The sequence below is a fragment of the Oncorhynchus nerka genome, linkage group LG14, assembly GCF_034236695.1.
Source record: "Oncorhynchus nerka isolate Pitt River linkage group LG14, Oner_Uvic_2.0, whole genome shotgun sequence".
Taxonomy (NCBI): Eukaryota; Metazoa; Chordata; class Actinopteri; order Salmoniformes; family Salmonidae; genus Oncorhynchus; species Oncorhynchus nerka.
The window spans coordinates 28,970,620-28,983,133 of record NC_088409.1 but is presented as its reverse complement, the minus strand read 5'-3'; the positions used below and the strand labels follow the sequence as shown (position 1 = coordinate 28,983,133).

At 47.9% G+C, this 12,514-nt stretch overlaps 1 protein-coding gene across 5 annotated transcripts in view; it reads right to left on the bottom strand.

Moving 5' to 3' along the window:
* LOC115142104 (rho guanine nucleotide exchange factor 1-like) overlaps positions 1–12,514 on the bottom strand; it is a 74,942-nt gene that overhangs the window by 18,273 nt on the left and 44,155 nt on the right. For 4 of the 5 annotated variants that reach the window (XM_065027930.1, XM_065027931.1, XM_065027932.1 and 1 more), the window contains 3 exons: positions 4,867–5,019; positions 3,309–3,505; positions 3,022–3,168 (listed from right to left, as the gene is read on the bottom strand). In XM_065027930.1, coding sequence (XP_064884002.1) covers positions 3,022–3,168; positions 3,309–3,505; positions 4,867–5,019 — 497 coding nt within the window. The remainder of the gene's footprint in view (positions 1–3,021; positions 3,169–3,308; positions 3,506–4,866; positions 5,020–12,514) is intronic. The other variant, XM_065027933.1, reaches the window with a different exon arrangement.

Genomic DNA, 12,514 nt, shown 5'->3' with positions numbered 1-12,514 from the left:
TGGCAGTACATTGGTCATGTGGTTGTACTGTAGCGGGGGTTACGGTCGTACTGTAGTTGGGGTTACGGTCGTCCAGTGGCAGTACATTGGTCATGTGGTTGTACTGTAGCGGGGGTTACGGTCGTCCAGTGGCAGTACATTGGTCATGTGGTTGTACTGTAGCGGGGTTACGGTCGTCCAGTGGCAGTACATTGGTCATGTGGTTGTACTGTAGCGGGGTTACGGTCGTACTGTAGTTGGGGTTACGGTCGTCCAGTGGCAGTACATTGGTCATGTGGTTGTACTGTAGTTGGGGTTACGGTCGTCCAGTGGCAGTACATTGGTCATGTGGTCGTACTGTAGTTGGGTTACGGTCGTCCAGTGGCAGTACATTGGTCATGTGGTCGTACTGTAGTTGGGGTTACGGTCGTCCAGTGGCAGTACATTGGTCATGTGGTTGTACTGTAGCGGGGGTTACGGTCGTCCAGTGGCAGTACATTGGTCATGTGGTTGTACTGTAGCGGGGGTTACGGTCGTCCAGTGGCAGTACATTGGTCATGTGGTTGTACTGTAGCGGGGGTTACGGTCGTACTGTAGTTGGGGTTACGGTCGTCCAGTGGCAGTACATTGGTCATGTGGTTGTACTGTAGTTGGGGTTACGGTCGTCCAGTGGCAGTACATTGGTCATGTGGTCGTACTGTAGTTGGGTTACGGTCGTCCAGTGGCAGTACATTGGTCATGTGGTCGTACTGTAGTTGGGGTTACGGTCGTCCAGTGGCAGTACATTGGTCATGTGGTTGTACTGTAGCGGGGGTTACGGTCGTCCAGTGGCAGTACATTGGTCATGTGGTTGTACTGTAGCGGGGGTTACGGTCGTCCAGTGGCAGTACATTGGTCATGTGGTTGTACTGTAGTTGGGGTTATGGTCGTCCAGTGGCAGTACATTGGTCATGTGGTTGTACTGTAGCGGGGGTTACGGTCGTCCAGTGGCAGTACATTGGTCATGTGGTTGTACTGTAGTTGGGGTTATGGTCGTCCAGTGGCAGTACATTGGTCATGTGGTTGTACTGTAGCGGGGGTTATGGTCGTCCAGTGGCAGTACTTTGGTCATGTGGTTGTACTGTAGTTGGGGTTACGGTCGTCCAGTGGCAGTACATTGGTCATGTGGTTGTACTGTAGCGGGGGTTACGGTCGTACTGTAGTTGGGGTTACGGTCGTACTGTAGCGGGGGTTACGGTCGTACTGTAGCGGGGGTTACGGTTGTACTGTAGCGGGGGTTACGGTCGTACTGTAGTTGGGGTTACGGTCGTACTGTAGTTGGGGTTACGGTCGTCCAGTGGCAGTACATTGGTCATGTGGTTGTACTGTAGCTGGGGTTACGGTCGTACTGTAGCTGGGGTTACGGTCGTCCAGTGGCAGTACATTGGTCATGTGGTTGTACTGTAGCTGGGGTTACGGTCGTACTGTAGTTGGGGTTACGGTCGTCCAGTGGCAGTACATTGGTCATGTGGTTGTACTGTAGCTGGGGTTACGGTCGTACTGTAGCAGTACATTGGTCATGTGGTTGTACTGTAGCGGGGGTTATGGTCGTCCAGTGGCAGTACATTGGTCATGTGGTTGTACTGTAGTTGGGGTTACGGTCGTCCAGTGGCAGTACATTGGTCATGTGGTTGTACTGTAGCGGGGGTTACGGTCGTCCAGTGGCAGTACATTGGTCATGTGGTTGTACTGTAGCGGGGGTTACGGTCGTACTGTAGTTGGGGTTACGGTCGTCCAGTGGCAGTACATTGGTCATGTGGTTGTACTGTAGCGGGGGTTACGGTCGTACTGTAGCGGGGGTTACGATCGTACTGTAGCGGGGGTTACGGTCGTACTGTAGCGGGGGTTACGGTCGTACTGTAGCTGGGGTTACGGTCGTACTGTAGCGGGGGTTACGGTCGTCCAGTGGCAATACATTGGTCATGTGGTTGTACTGTAGCGGGGGTTACGGTCGTACTGTAGTTGGGGTTACGGTCGTCCAGTGGCAGTACATTGGTCATGTGGTTGTACTGTAGCGGGGGTTACGGTCGTACTGTAGTTGGGGTTACGGTCGTCCAGTGGCAGTACATTGGTCATGTGGTTGTACTGTAGTTGGGGTTACAGTCGTCCAGTGGCAGTACATTGGTCATGTGGTTGTACTGTAGCGGGGGTTACGGTCGTACTGTAGTTGGGGTTACGGTCGTCCAGTGGCAGTACATTGGTCATGTGGTTGTACTGTAGCGGGGGTTACGGTCGTACTGTAGTTGGGGTTACGGTCGTCCAGTGGCAGTACATTGGTCATGTGGTTGTACTGTAGTTGGGGTTACGGTCGTCCAGTGGCAGTACATTGGTCATGTGGTTGTACTGTAGTTGGGGTTACGGTCGTCCAGTGGCAGTACATTGGTCATGTGGTTGTACTGTAGCGGGGGTTACGGTCGTCCAGTGGCAGTACATTGGTCATGTGGTTGTACTGTAGCTGGGGTTACGGTCGTACTGTAGTTGGGGTTACGGTCGTCCAGTGGCAGTACATTGGTCATGTGGTTGTACTGTAGTTGGGGTTACGGTCGTCCAGTGGCAGTACATTGGTCATGTGGTTGTACTGTAGTTGGGTTACGGTCGTCCAGTGGCAGTACATTGGTCATGTGGTTGTACTGTAGTTGGGGTTATGGTCGTCCAGTGGCAGTACATTGGTCATGTGGTTGTACTGTAGTTGGGGTTACGGTCGTCCAGTGGCAGTACGTTGGTCATGTGGTCGTACTGTAGTTGGGGTTACGGTCGTCCAGTGGCAGTACATTGGTCATGTGGTTGTACTGTAGCGGGGGTTATGGTCGTCCAGTGGCAGTACATTGGTCATGTGGTTGTACTGTAGCGGGGGTTACGGTCGTCCAGTGGCAGTACATTGGTCATGTGGTTGTACTGTAGTTGGGGTTATGGTCGTCCAGTGGCAGTACATTGGTCATGTGGTTGTACTGTAGCGGGGGTTATGGTGATACTACGGTCAAGCAGTGGTGGAACTGTACTCACAGTGCATGTCTATGATCTCGTCCAGGCTGGGGAAGATGGTGGCCAGCTCTGTGGCGGTCATGAGTTCCTCTCTCTCCAGAGGCTTCCAGAACACTGTCTGCAGAACACTCAGCATGCGCACGTGGGCGTGCTCCGTCGCAAACAACTCTGAGAGAGAGTTGTGGCAATTAATTCACAATATTTTGCGTCAGATGAGCAGCAGCTCATTCTTACACCGCAAGTAGTTTACTTCCTCCTCCGTTGGCTGGATTCCTCCGTCCCCCACCCCTCCCCCAGTCCCTCCTCACCGTTGATGACCTCCTGCCGCTTGGTCTCCTTCTTGCTGAGGTCTTTGAGCGTGTCTGGGGGGGTGTGTTCTCTCCAGTTGGGCGGGTCCTGCTCCAGCTCCAGGAGGCGAGGGTCCTGTTCCTCCTGCTGGGGGGTGGGGCCAGAGAGGGAAAGACCTGGGAGCACACCCTCGGGCAGTAACACCCCTTCATCAACACTGATAGAAGAGAGGAGGACAGGGGAGGAGGAGTGGGGCAGGTATAAGGGTATGGGGATAAAGGGTATGGGCGATAATATCAAAATAATCTAACGCGAAGCTAGAAAAACCTGCTTGGGTTGAGAAGCACTTGGATTGGGACATTACACTATTGGCTGGTTCAAAGTCTACATAATCCACACACAGCACTAACATTACACGTAGTTACAGTTAGTACTGTAGCCCTGACTAAGAAAATAACTCCGGCTCTGACCCTCCTCCTCCAGTCAAGCTGTGTCACTCAGCATGGATCTCTTCCTGTCTTAATGAAGCTGCTAGGGACACAGTGGAAGAAGCTTCCATTCACTCTCACTCAGCCTTTCTGTCTTACAGTCAGAAAGTCAGTAAAGCAAAGTTAGTTGGGCAGTAATATCAGCCTGTCCATGAGTCTATCAGCCTGTCCATCAGTTACTACAGTCAGTCAGTCTGCCTGTCCATCAGTTACTATAGTCAGTCTGCCTGTCCATCAGTTACTATAGTCAGTCTATCAGCCTGTCCATCAGTTACTACAGTCAGTCAGTCTGCCTGTCCATCAGTTACTACAGTCAGTCAGTCAGCCTGTCCATCAGTTACTACAGTCAGTCAGTCTGCCTGTCCATCAGTTACTACAGTCAGTCAGTCAGCCTGTCCATCAGTTACTACAGTCAGTCAGTCTGCCTGTCCATCAGTTACTACAGTCAGTCAGTCTGCCTGTCCATCAGTTACTACAGTCAGTCAGTCAGCCCGTCCATCAGTTACTACAGTCAGTCAGTCTGCCCGTCCATCAGTTACTATAGTCAGTCAGTCTGCCTGTCCATCAGTTACTACAGTCAGTCAGTCTGCCTGTCCATCAGTTACTACAGTCAGTCAGTCTGCCTGTCCATCAGTTACTACAGTCAGTCAGTCAGCCTGTCCATCAGTTACTACAGTCAGTCAGTCTGCCCGTCCATCAGTTACTATAGTCAGTCAGTCAGCCCATCCATCAGTTACTATAGTCAGTCAGCCTGTCCATCAGTTACTACAGTCAGTCAGTCTGCCTGTCCATCAGTTACTACAGTCAGTCAGTCTGCCTGTCCATCAGTTACTACAGTCAGTCAGTCTGCCTGTCCATCAGTTACTACAGTCAGTCAGTCTGCCTGTCCATCAGTTACTATAATCAGTCAGTCTGTCTGTCCATCAGTTCCTAGAATCAGTCAGTCTGCCTGTCCATCAGTTACTATAGTCAGTCAGTCAGTCTGTCTATCATTTAGTATAGTCTGTCAGTCAGCCTGTGACTATGTCAGTCTGTGGCTGTGCTCCTCTCTCGACCCATGAGAGAAGGGGGGATAGGGGGTCTGCCTTACGAGGGATGGGGAGAGGTCGGGGAGGAGTGTGCTGCCGTGGCGGCGGCTTGCAGGTCCACGTCGCTACGGGAACGCGACTGTTTGGCCCGGGAGGAGCCACGGCGACGGGAGGAATGTCTGTCCACACGAGCACTCTCACTGCGTCCCACACGCCTGGGGAGGAAGGGAGGGGAGAGCACATCGAAGGGAGAGAGGAGAGCGAGAGGAGGGCCAGTGGGTGGGAAAAATACAAGGAGGATGGTAGTATAAGGAGGAAGGCAGGGGAGGAAGTAGAGAGACAGACAGAGTGAGGAGTACAGGAACCACAAGGAAATGGTCCAAAAGACCAAACCAAAGAGTACGGAGTGGAACAACAAAGACAGGGGAGATATTAGGATAAAGTGGATCCAAGCAGGAGAACCATTACAGAGGAAGTCAATGTGATGTCAAAGGAATGTAGAGGATCAAAAGAAAAGCACACAGAGATGTGACAGAGAATGGATGGTTAGACTCAGGAGCATAGAGACACTCCACACAGTCCTGGGTTACTGCTTAATGACTAGCCCTATTAGAAACACATTGGAAACAGAGACACTCCACACAGTCCTGGGTTACTGCTTAATGACTAGCCCTATTAGAAACACATTGGAAACAGAGACACTCCACACAGTCCTGGGTTACTGCTTAATGACTAGCCCTATTAGAAACACATTGGAAACAGAGACACTCCACACAGTCCTGGGTTACTGCTTAATGACTAGCCCTATTAGAAACACATTGGAAACAGAGACACTCCACACAGTCCTGGGTTACTGCTTAATGACTAGCCCTATTAGAAACACATTGGAAACAGAGACACTCCACACAGTCCTGGGTTACTGCTTAATGACTAGCCCTATTAGAAACACATTGGAAGCAGAGACACTCCACACAGTCCTGGGTTACTGCTTAATGACTAGCCCTATTAGAAACACATTGGAAGCAGAGACACTCCACACAGTCCTGGGTTACTGCTTAATGACTAGCCCTATTAGAAACACATTGGAAGCAGAGACACTCCACACAGTCCTGGGTTACTGCTTAATGACTAGCCCTATTAGAAACACATTGGAAGCAGAGACACTCCACACAGTCCTGGGTTACTGCTTAATGACTAGCCCTATTAGAAACACATTGGAAGCAGAGACACTCCACACAGTCCTGGGTTACTGCTTAATGACTAGCCCTATTAGAAACACATTGGAAACAGAGACACTCCACACAGTCCTGGGTTACTGCTTAATGACTAGCCCTATTAGAAACACATTGGAAACAGAGACACTCCACACAGTCCTGGGTTACTGCTTAATGACTAGCCCTATTAGAAACACATTGGAAACAGAGACACTCCACACAGTCCTGGGTTACTGCTTAATGACTAGCCCTATTAGAAACACATTGGAAACAGAGACACTCCACACAGTCCTGGGTTACTGCTTAATGACTAGCCCTATTAGAAACACATTGGAAGCAGAGACACTCCACACAGTCCTGGGTTACTGCTTAATGACTAGCCCTATTAGAAACACATTGGAAGCAGAGACACTCCACACAGTCCTGGGTTACTGCTTAATGACTAGCCCTATTAGAAACACATTGGAAGCAGAGACACTCCACACAGTCCTGGGTTACTGCTTAATGACTAGCCCTATTAGAAACACATTGGAAGCAGAGACACTCCACACAGTCCTGGGTTACTGCTTAATGACTAGCCCTATTAGAAACACATTGGAAGCAGAGACACTCCACACAGTCCTGGGTTACTGCTTAATGACTAGCCCTATTAGAAACACATTGGAAGCAGAGACACTCCACACAGTCCTGGGTTACTGCTTAATGACTAGCCCTATTAGAAACACATTGGAAACAGAGACACTCCACACAGTCCTGGGTTACTGCTTAATGACTAGCCCTATTAGAAACACATTGGAAGCAGAGACACTCCACACAGTCCTGGGTTACTGCTTAATGACTAGCCCTATTAGAAACACATTGGAAGCAGAGACACTCCACACAGTCCTGGGTTACTGCTTAATGACTAGCCCTATTAGAAACACATTGGAAGCAGAGACACTCCACACAGTCCTGGATTACTGCTTAATGACTAGCCCTATTAGAAACACATTGGAAGCAGAGACACTCCACACAGTCCTGGGTTACTGCTTAATGACTAGCCCTATTAGAAACACATTGGAAGCAGAGACACTCCACACAGTCCTGGGTTACTGCTTAATGACTAGCCCTATTAGAAACACATTGGAAACAGAGACACTCCACACAGTCCTGGGTTACTGCTTAATGACTAGCCCTATTAGAAACACATTGGAAACAGAGACACTCCACACAGTCCTGGGTTACTGCTTAATGACTAGCCCTATTAGAAACACATTGGAAGCAGAGACACTCCACACAGTCCTGGGTTACTGCTTAATGACTAGCCCTATTAGAAACACATTGGAAGCAGAGACACTCCACACAGTCCTGGGTTACTGCTTAATGACTAGCCCTATTAGAAACACATTGGAAGCAGAGACACTCCACACAGTCCTGGGTTACTGCTTAATGACTAGCCCTATTAGAAACACATTGGAAGCAGAGACACTCCACACAGTCCTGGGTTACTGCTTAATGACTAGCCCTATTAGAAACACATTGGAAGCAGAGACACTCCACACAGTCCTGGGTTACTGCTTAATGACTAGCCCTATTAGAAACACATTGGAAACAGAGACACTCCACACAGTCCTGGGTTACTGCTTAATGACTAGCCCTATTAGAAACACATTGGAAACAGAGACACTCCACACAGTCCTGGGTTACTGCTTAATGACTAGCCCTATTAGAAACACATTGGAAACAGAGACACTCCACACAGTCCTGGGTTACTGCTTAATGACTAGCCCTATTAGAAACACATTGGAAGCAGAGACACTCCACACAGTCCTGGGTTACTGCTTAATGACTAGCCCTATTAGAAACACATTGGAAGCAGAGACACTCCACACAGTCCTGGGTTACTGCTTAATGACTAGCCCTATTAGAAACACATTGGAAACAGAGACACTCCACACAGTCCTGGGTTACTGCTTAATGACTAGCCCTATTAGAAACACATTGGAAGCAGAGACACTCCACACAGTCCTGGGTTACTGCTTAATGACTAGCCCTATTAGAAACACATTGGAAGCAGAGACACTCCACACAGTCCTGGGTTACTGCTTAATGACTAGCCCTATTAGAAACACATTGGAAGCAGAGACACTCCACACAGTCCTGGGTTACTGCTTAATGACTAGCCCTATTAGAAACACATTGGAAACAGAGACACTCCACACAGTCCTGGGTTACTGCTTAATGACTAGCCCTATTAGAAACACATTGGAAACAGAGACACTCCACACAGTCCTGGGTTACTGCTTAATGACTAGCCCTATTAGAAACACATTGGAAGCAGAGACACTCCACACAGTCCTGGGTTACTGCTTAATGACTAGCCCTATCAGAAACACATTGGAAACAGAGACACTCCACACAGTCCTGGGTTACTGCTTAATGACTAGCCCTATTAGAAACACATTGGAAGCAGAGACACTCCACACAGTCCTGGGTTACTGCTTAATGACTAGCCCTATCAGAAACACATTGGAAGCAGAGACACTCCACACAGTCCTGGGTTACTGCTTAATGACTAGCCCTATTAGAAACACATTGGAAACAGAGACACTCCACACAGTCCTGGGTTACTGCTTAATGACTAGCCCTATCAGAAACACATTGGAAGCAGAGACACTCCACACAGTCCTGGGTTACTGCTTAATGACTAGCCCTATTAGAAACACATTGGAAACAGAGACACTCCACACAGTCCTGGGTTACTGCTTAATGACTAGCCCTATTAGAAACACATTGGAAGCAGAGACACTCCACACAGTCCTGGGTTACTGCTTAATGACTAGCCCTATTAGAAACACATTGGAAGCAGAGACACTCCACACAGTCCTGGGTTACTGCTTAATGACTAGCCCTATTAGAAACACATTGGAAGCAGAGACACTCCACACAGTCCTGGGTTACTGCTTAATGACTAGCCCTATTAGAAACACATTGGAAGCAGAGACACTCCACACAGTCCTGGGTTACTGCTTAATGACTAGCCCTATTAGAAACACATTGGAAGCAGAGACACTCCACACAGTCCTGGGTTACTGCTTAATGACTAGCCCTATCAGAAACACATTGGAAGCAGAGACACTCCACACAGTCCTGGGTTACTGCTTAATGACTAGCCCTATTAGAAACACATTGGAAACAGAGACACTCCACACAGTCCTGGGTTACTGCTTAATGACTAGCCATATTAGAAACACATTGGAAACAGAGACACTCCACACAGTCCTGGGTTACTGCTTAATGACTAGCCCTATTAGAAACACATTGGAAGCAGAGACACTCCACACAGTCCTGGGTTACTGCTTAATGACTAGCCATATTAGAAACACATTGGAAACAGAGACACTCCACACAGTCCTGGGTTACTGCTTAATGACTAGCCCTATTAGAAACACATTGGAAGCAGAGACACTCCACACAGTCCTGGGTTACTGCTTAATGACTAGCCCTATTAGAAACACATTGGAAGCAGAGACACTCCACACAGTCCTGGGTTACTGCTTAATGACTAGCCCTATCAGAAACACATTGGAAGCAGAGACACTCCACACAGTCCTGGGTTACTGCTTAATGACTAGCCCTATTAGAAACACATTGGAAACAGAGACACTCCACACAGTCCTGGGTTACTGCTTAATGACTAGCCATATTAGAAACACATTGGAAACAGAGACACTCCACACAGTCCTGGGTTACTGCTTAATGACTAGCCCTATTAGAAACACATTGGAAGCAGAGACACTCCACACAGTCCTGGGTTACTGCTTAATGACTAGCCATATTAGAAACACATTGGAAACAGAGACACTCCACACAGTCCTGGGTTACTGCTTAATGACTAGCCCTATTAGAAACACATTGGAAACAGAGACACCACACAGTCCTGGGTTACTGCTTAATGACTAGCCCTATTAGAAACACATTGGAAGCAGAGACACCACACAGTCCTGGGTTACTGCTTAATGACTAGCCCTATTAGAAACACATTGGAAGCAGAGACACCACACAGTCCTGGGTTACTGCTTAATGACTAGTCCTATTAGAAACACATTGGAAGCAGAGACACTCCACACAGTCCTGGGTTACTGCTTAATGACTAGTCCTATTAGAAACACATTGGAAGCAGAGACACCACACAGTCCTGGGTTACTGCTTAATGACTAGTCCTATTAGAAACACATTGGAAGCAGAGACACTCCACACAGTCCTGGGTTACTGCTTAATGACTAGTCCTATTAGAAACACATTGGAAGCAGAGACACCACACAGTCCTGGGTTACTGCTTAATGACTAGCCCTATTAGAAACACATTGGAAACAGAGACACTCCACACAGTCCTGGGTTACTGCTTAATGACTAGCCCTATTAGAAACACATTGGAAGCAGAGACACTCCACACAGTCCTGGGTTACTGCTTAATGACTAGCCCTATTAGAAACACATTGGAAGCAGAGACACTCCACACAGTGTTGGGTTACTGCTTAATGACTAGCCCTATTAGAAACACATTGGAAGCAGAGACACTCCACACAGTCCTGGGTTACTGCTTAATGACTAGCCCTATCAGAAACACATTGGAAGCAGAGACACTCCACATAGTCCTGGGTTACTGCTTAATGACTAGCCCTATTAGAAACACATTGGAAACAGAGACACTCCACACAGTCCTGGGTTACTGCTTAATGACTAGCCATATTAGAAACACATTGGAAACAGAGACACTCCACACAGTCCTGGGTTACTGCTTAATGACTAGCCCTATTAGAAACACATTGGAAGCAGAGACACCACACAGTCCTGGGTTACTGCTTAATGACTAGCCCTATTAGAAACACATTGGAAGCAGAGACACCACACAGTCCTGGGTTACTGCTTAATGACTAGTCCTATTAGAAACACATTGGAAGCAGAGACACTCCACACAGTCCTGGGTTACTGCTTAATGACTAGTCCTATTAGAAACACATTGGAAGCAGAGACACCACACAGTCCTGGGTTACTGCTTAATGACTAGTCCTATTAGAAACACATTGGAAGCGGAGACACTCCACACAGTCCTGGGTTACTGCTTAATGACTAGTCCTATTAGAAACACATTGGAAGCAGAGACACCACACAGTCCTGGGTTACTGCTTAATGACTAGCCCTATTAGAAACACATTGGAAACAGAGACACTCCACACAGTCCTGGGTTACTGCTTAATGACTAGCCCTATTAGAAACACATTGGAAGCAGAGACACTCCACACAGTCCTGGGTTACTGCTTAATGACTAGCCCTATTAGAAACACATTGGAAACAGAGACACCACACAGTCCTGGGTTACTGCTTAATGACTAGTCCTATTAGAAACACATTGGAAGCAGAGACACTCCACACAGTCCTGGGTTACTGCTTAATGACTAGTCCTATTAGAAACACATTGGAAGCAGAGACACCACACAGTCCTGGGTTACTGCTTAATGACTAGCCCTATTAGAAACACATTGGAAACAGAGACACTCCACACAGTCCTGGGTTACTGCTTAATGACTAGCCCTATTAGAAACACATTGGAAGCAGAGACACTCCACACAGTCCTGGGTTACTGCTTAATGACTAGCCCTATTAGAAACACATTGGAAGCAGAGACACTCCACACAGTCCTGGGTTACTGCTTAATGACTAGCCCTATTAGAAACACATTGGAAGCAGAGACACTCCACACAGTCCTGGGTTACTGCTTAATGACTAGCCCTATTAGAAACACATTGGAAGCAGAGACACTCCACACAGTCCTGGGTTACTGCTTAATGACTAGCCCTATCAGAAACACATTGGAAGCAGAGACACTCCACACAGTCCTGGGTTACTGCTTAATGACTAGCCCTATTAGAAACACATTGGAAACAGAGACACTCCACACAGTCCTGGGTTACTGCTTAATGACTAGCCATATTAGAAACACATTGGAAACAGAGACACTCCACACAGTCCTGGGTTACTGCTTAATGACTAGCCCTATTAGAAACACATTGGAAGCAGAGACACCACACAGTCCTGGGTTACTGCTTAATGACTAGCCCTATTAGAAACACATTGGAAGCAGAGACACCACACAGTCCTGGGTTACTGCTTAATGACTAGTCCTATTAGAAACACATTGGAAGCAGAGACACTCCACACAGTCCTGGGTTACTGCTTAATGACTAGTCCTATTAGAAACACATTGGAAGCAGATACACCACACAGTCCTGGGTTACTGCTTAATGACTAGTCCTATTAGAAACACATTGGAAGCAGAGACACTCCACACAGTCCTGGGTTACTGCTTAATGACTAGTCCTATTAGAAACACATTGGAAGCAGAGACACCACACAGTCCTGGGTTACTGCTTAATGACTAGCCCTATTAGAAACACATTGGAAACAGAGACACTCCACACAGTCCTGGGTTACTGCTTAATGACTAGCCCTATTA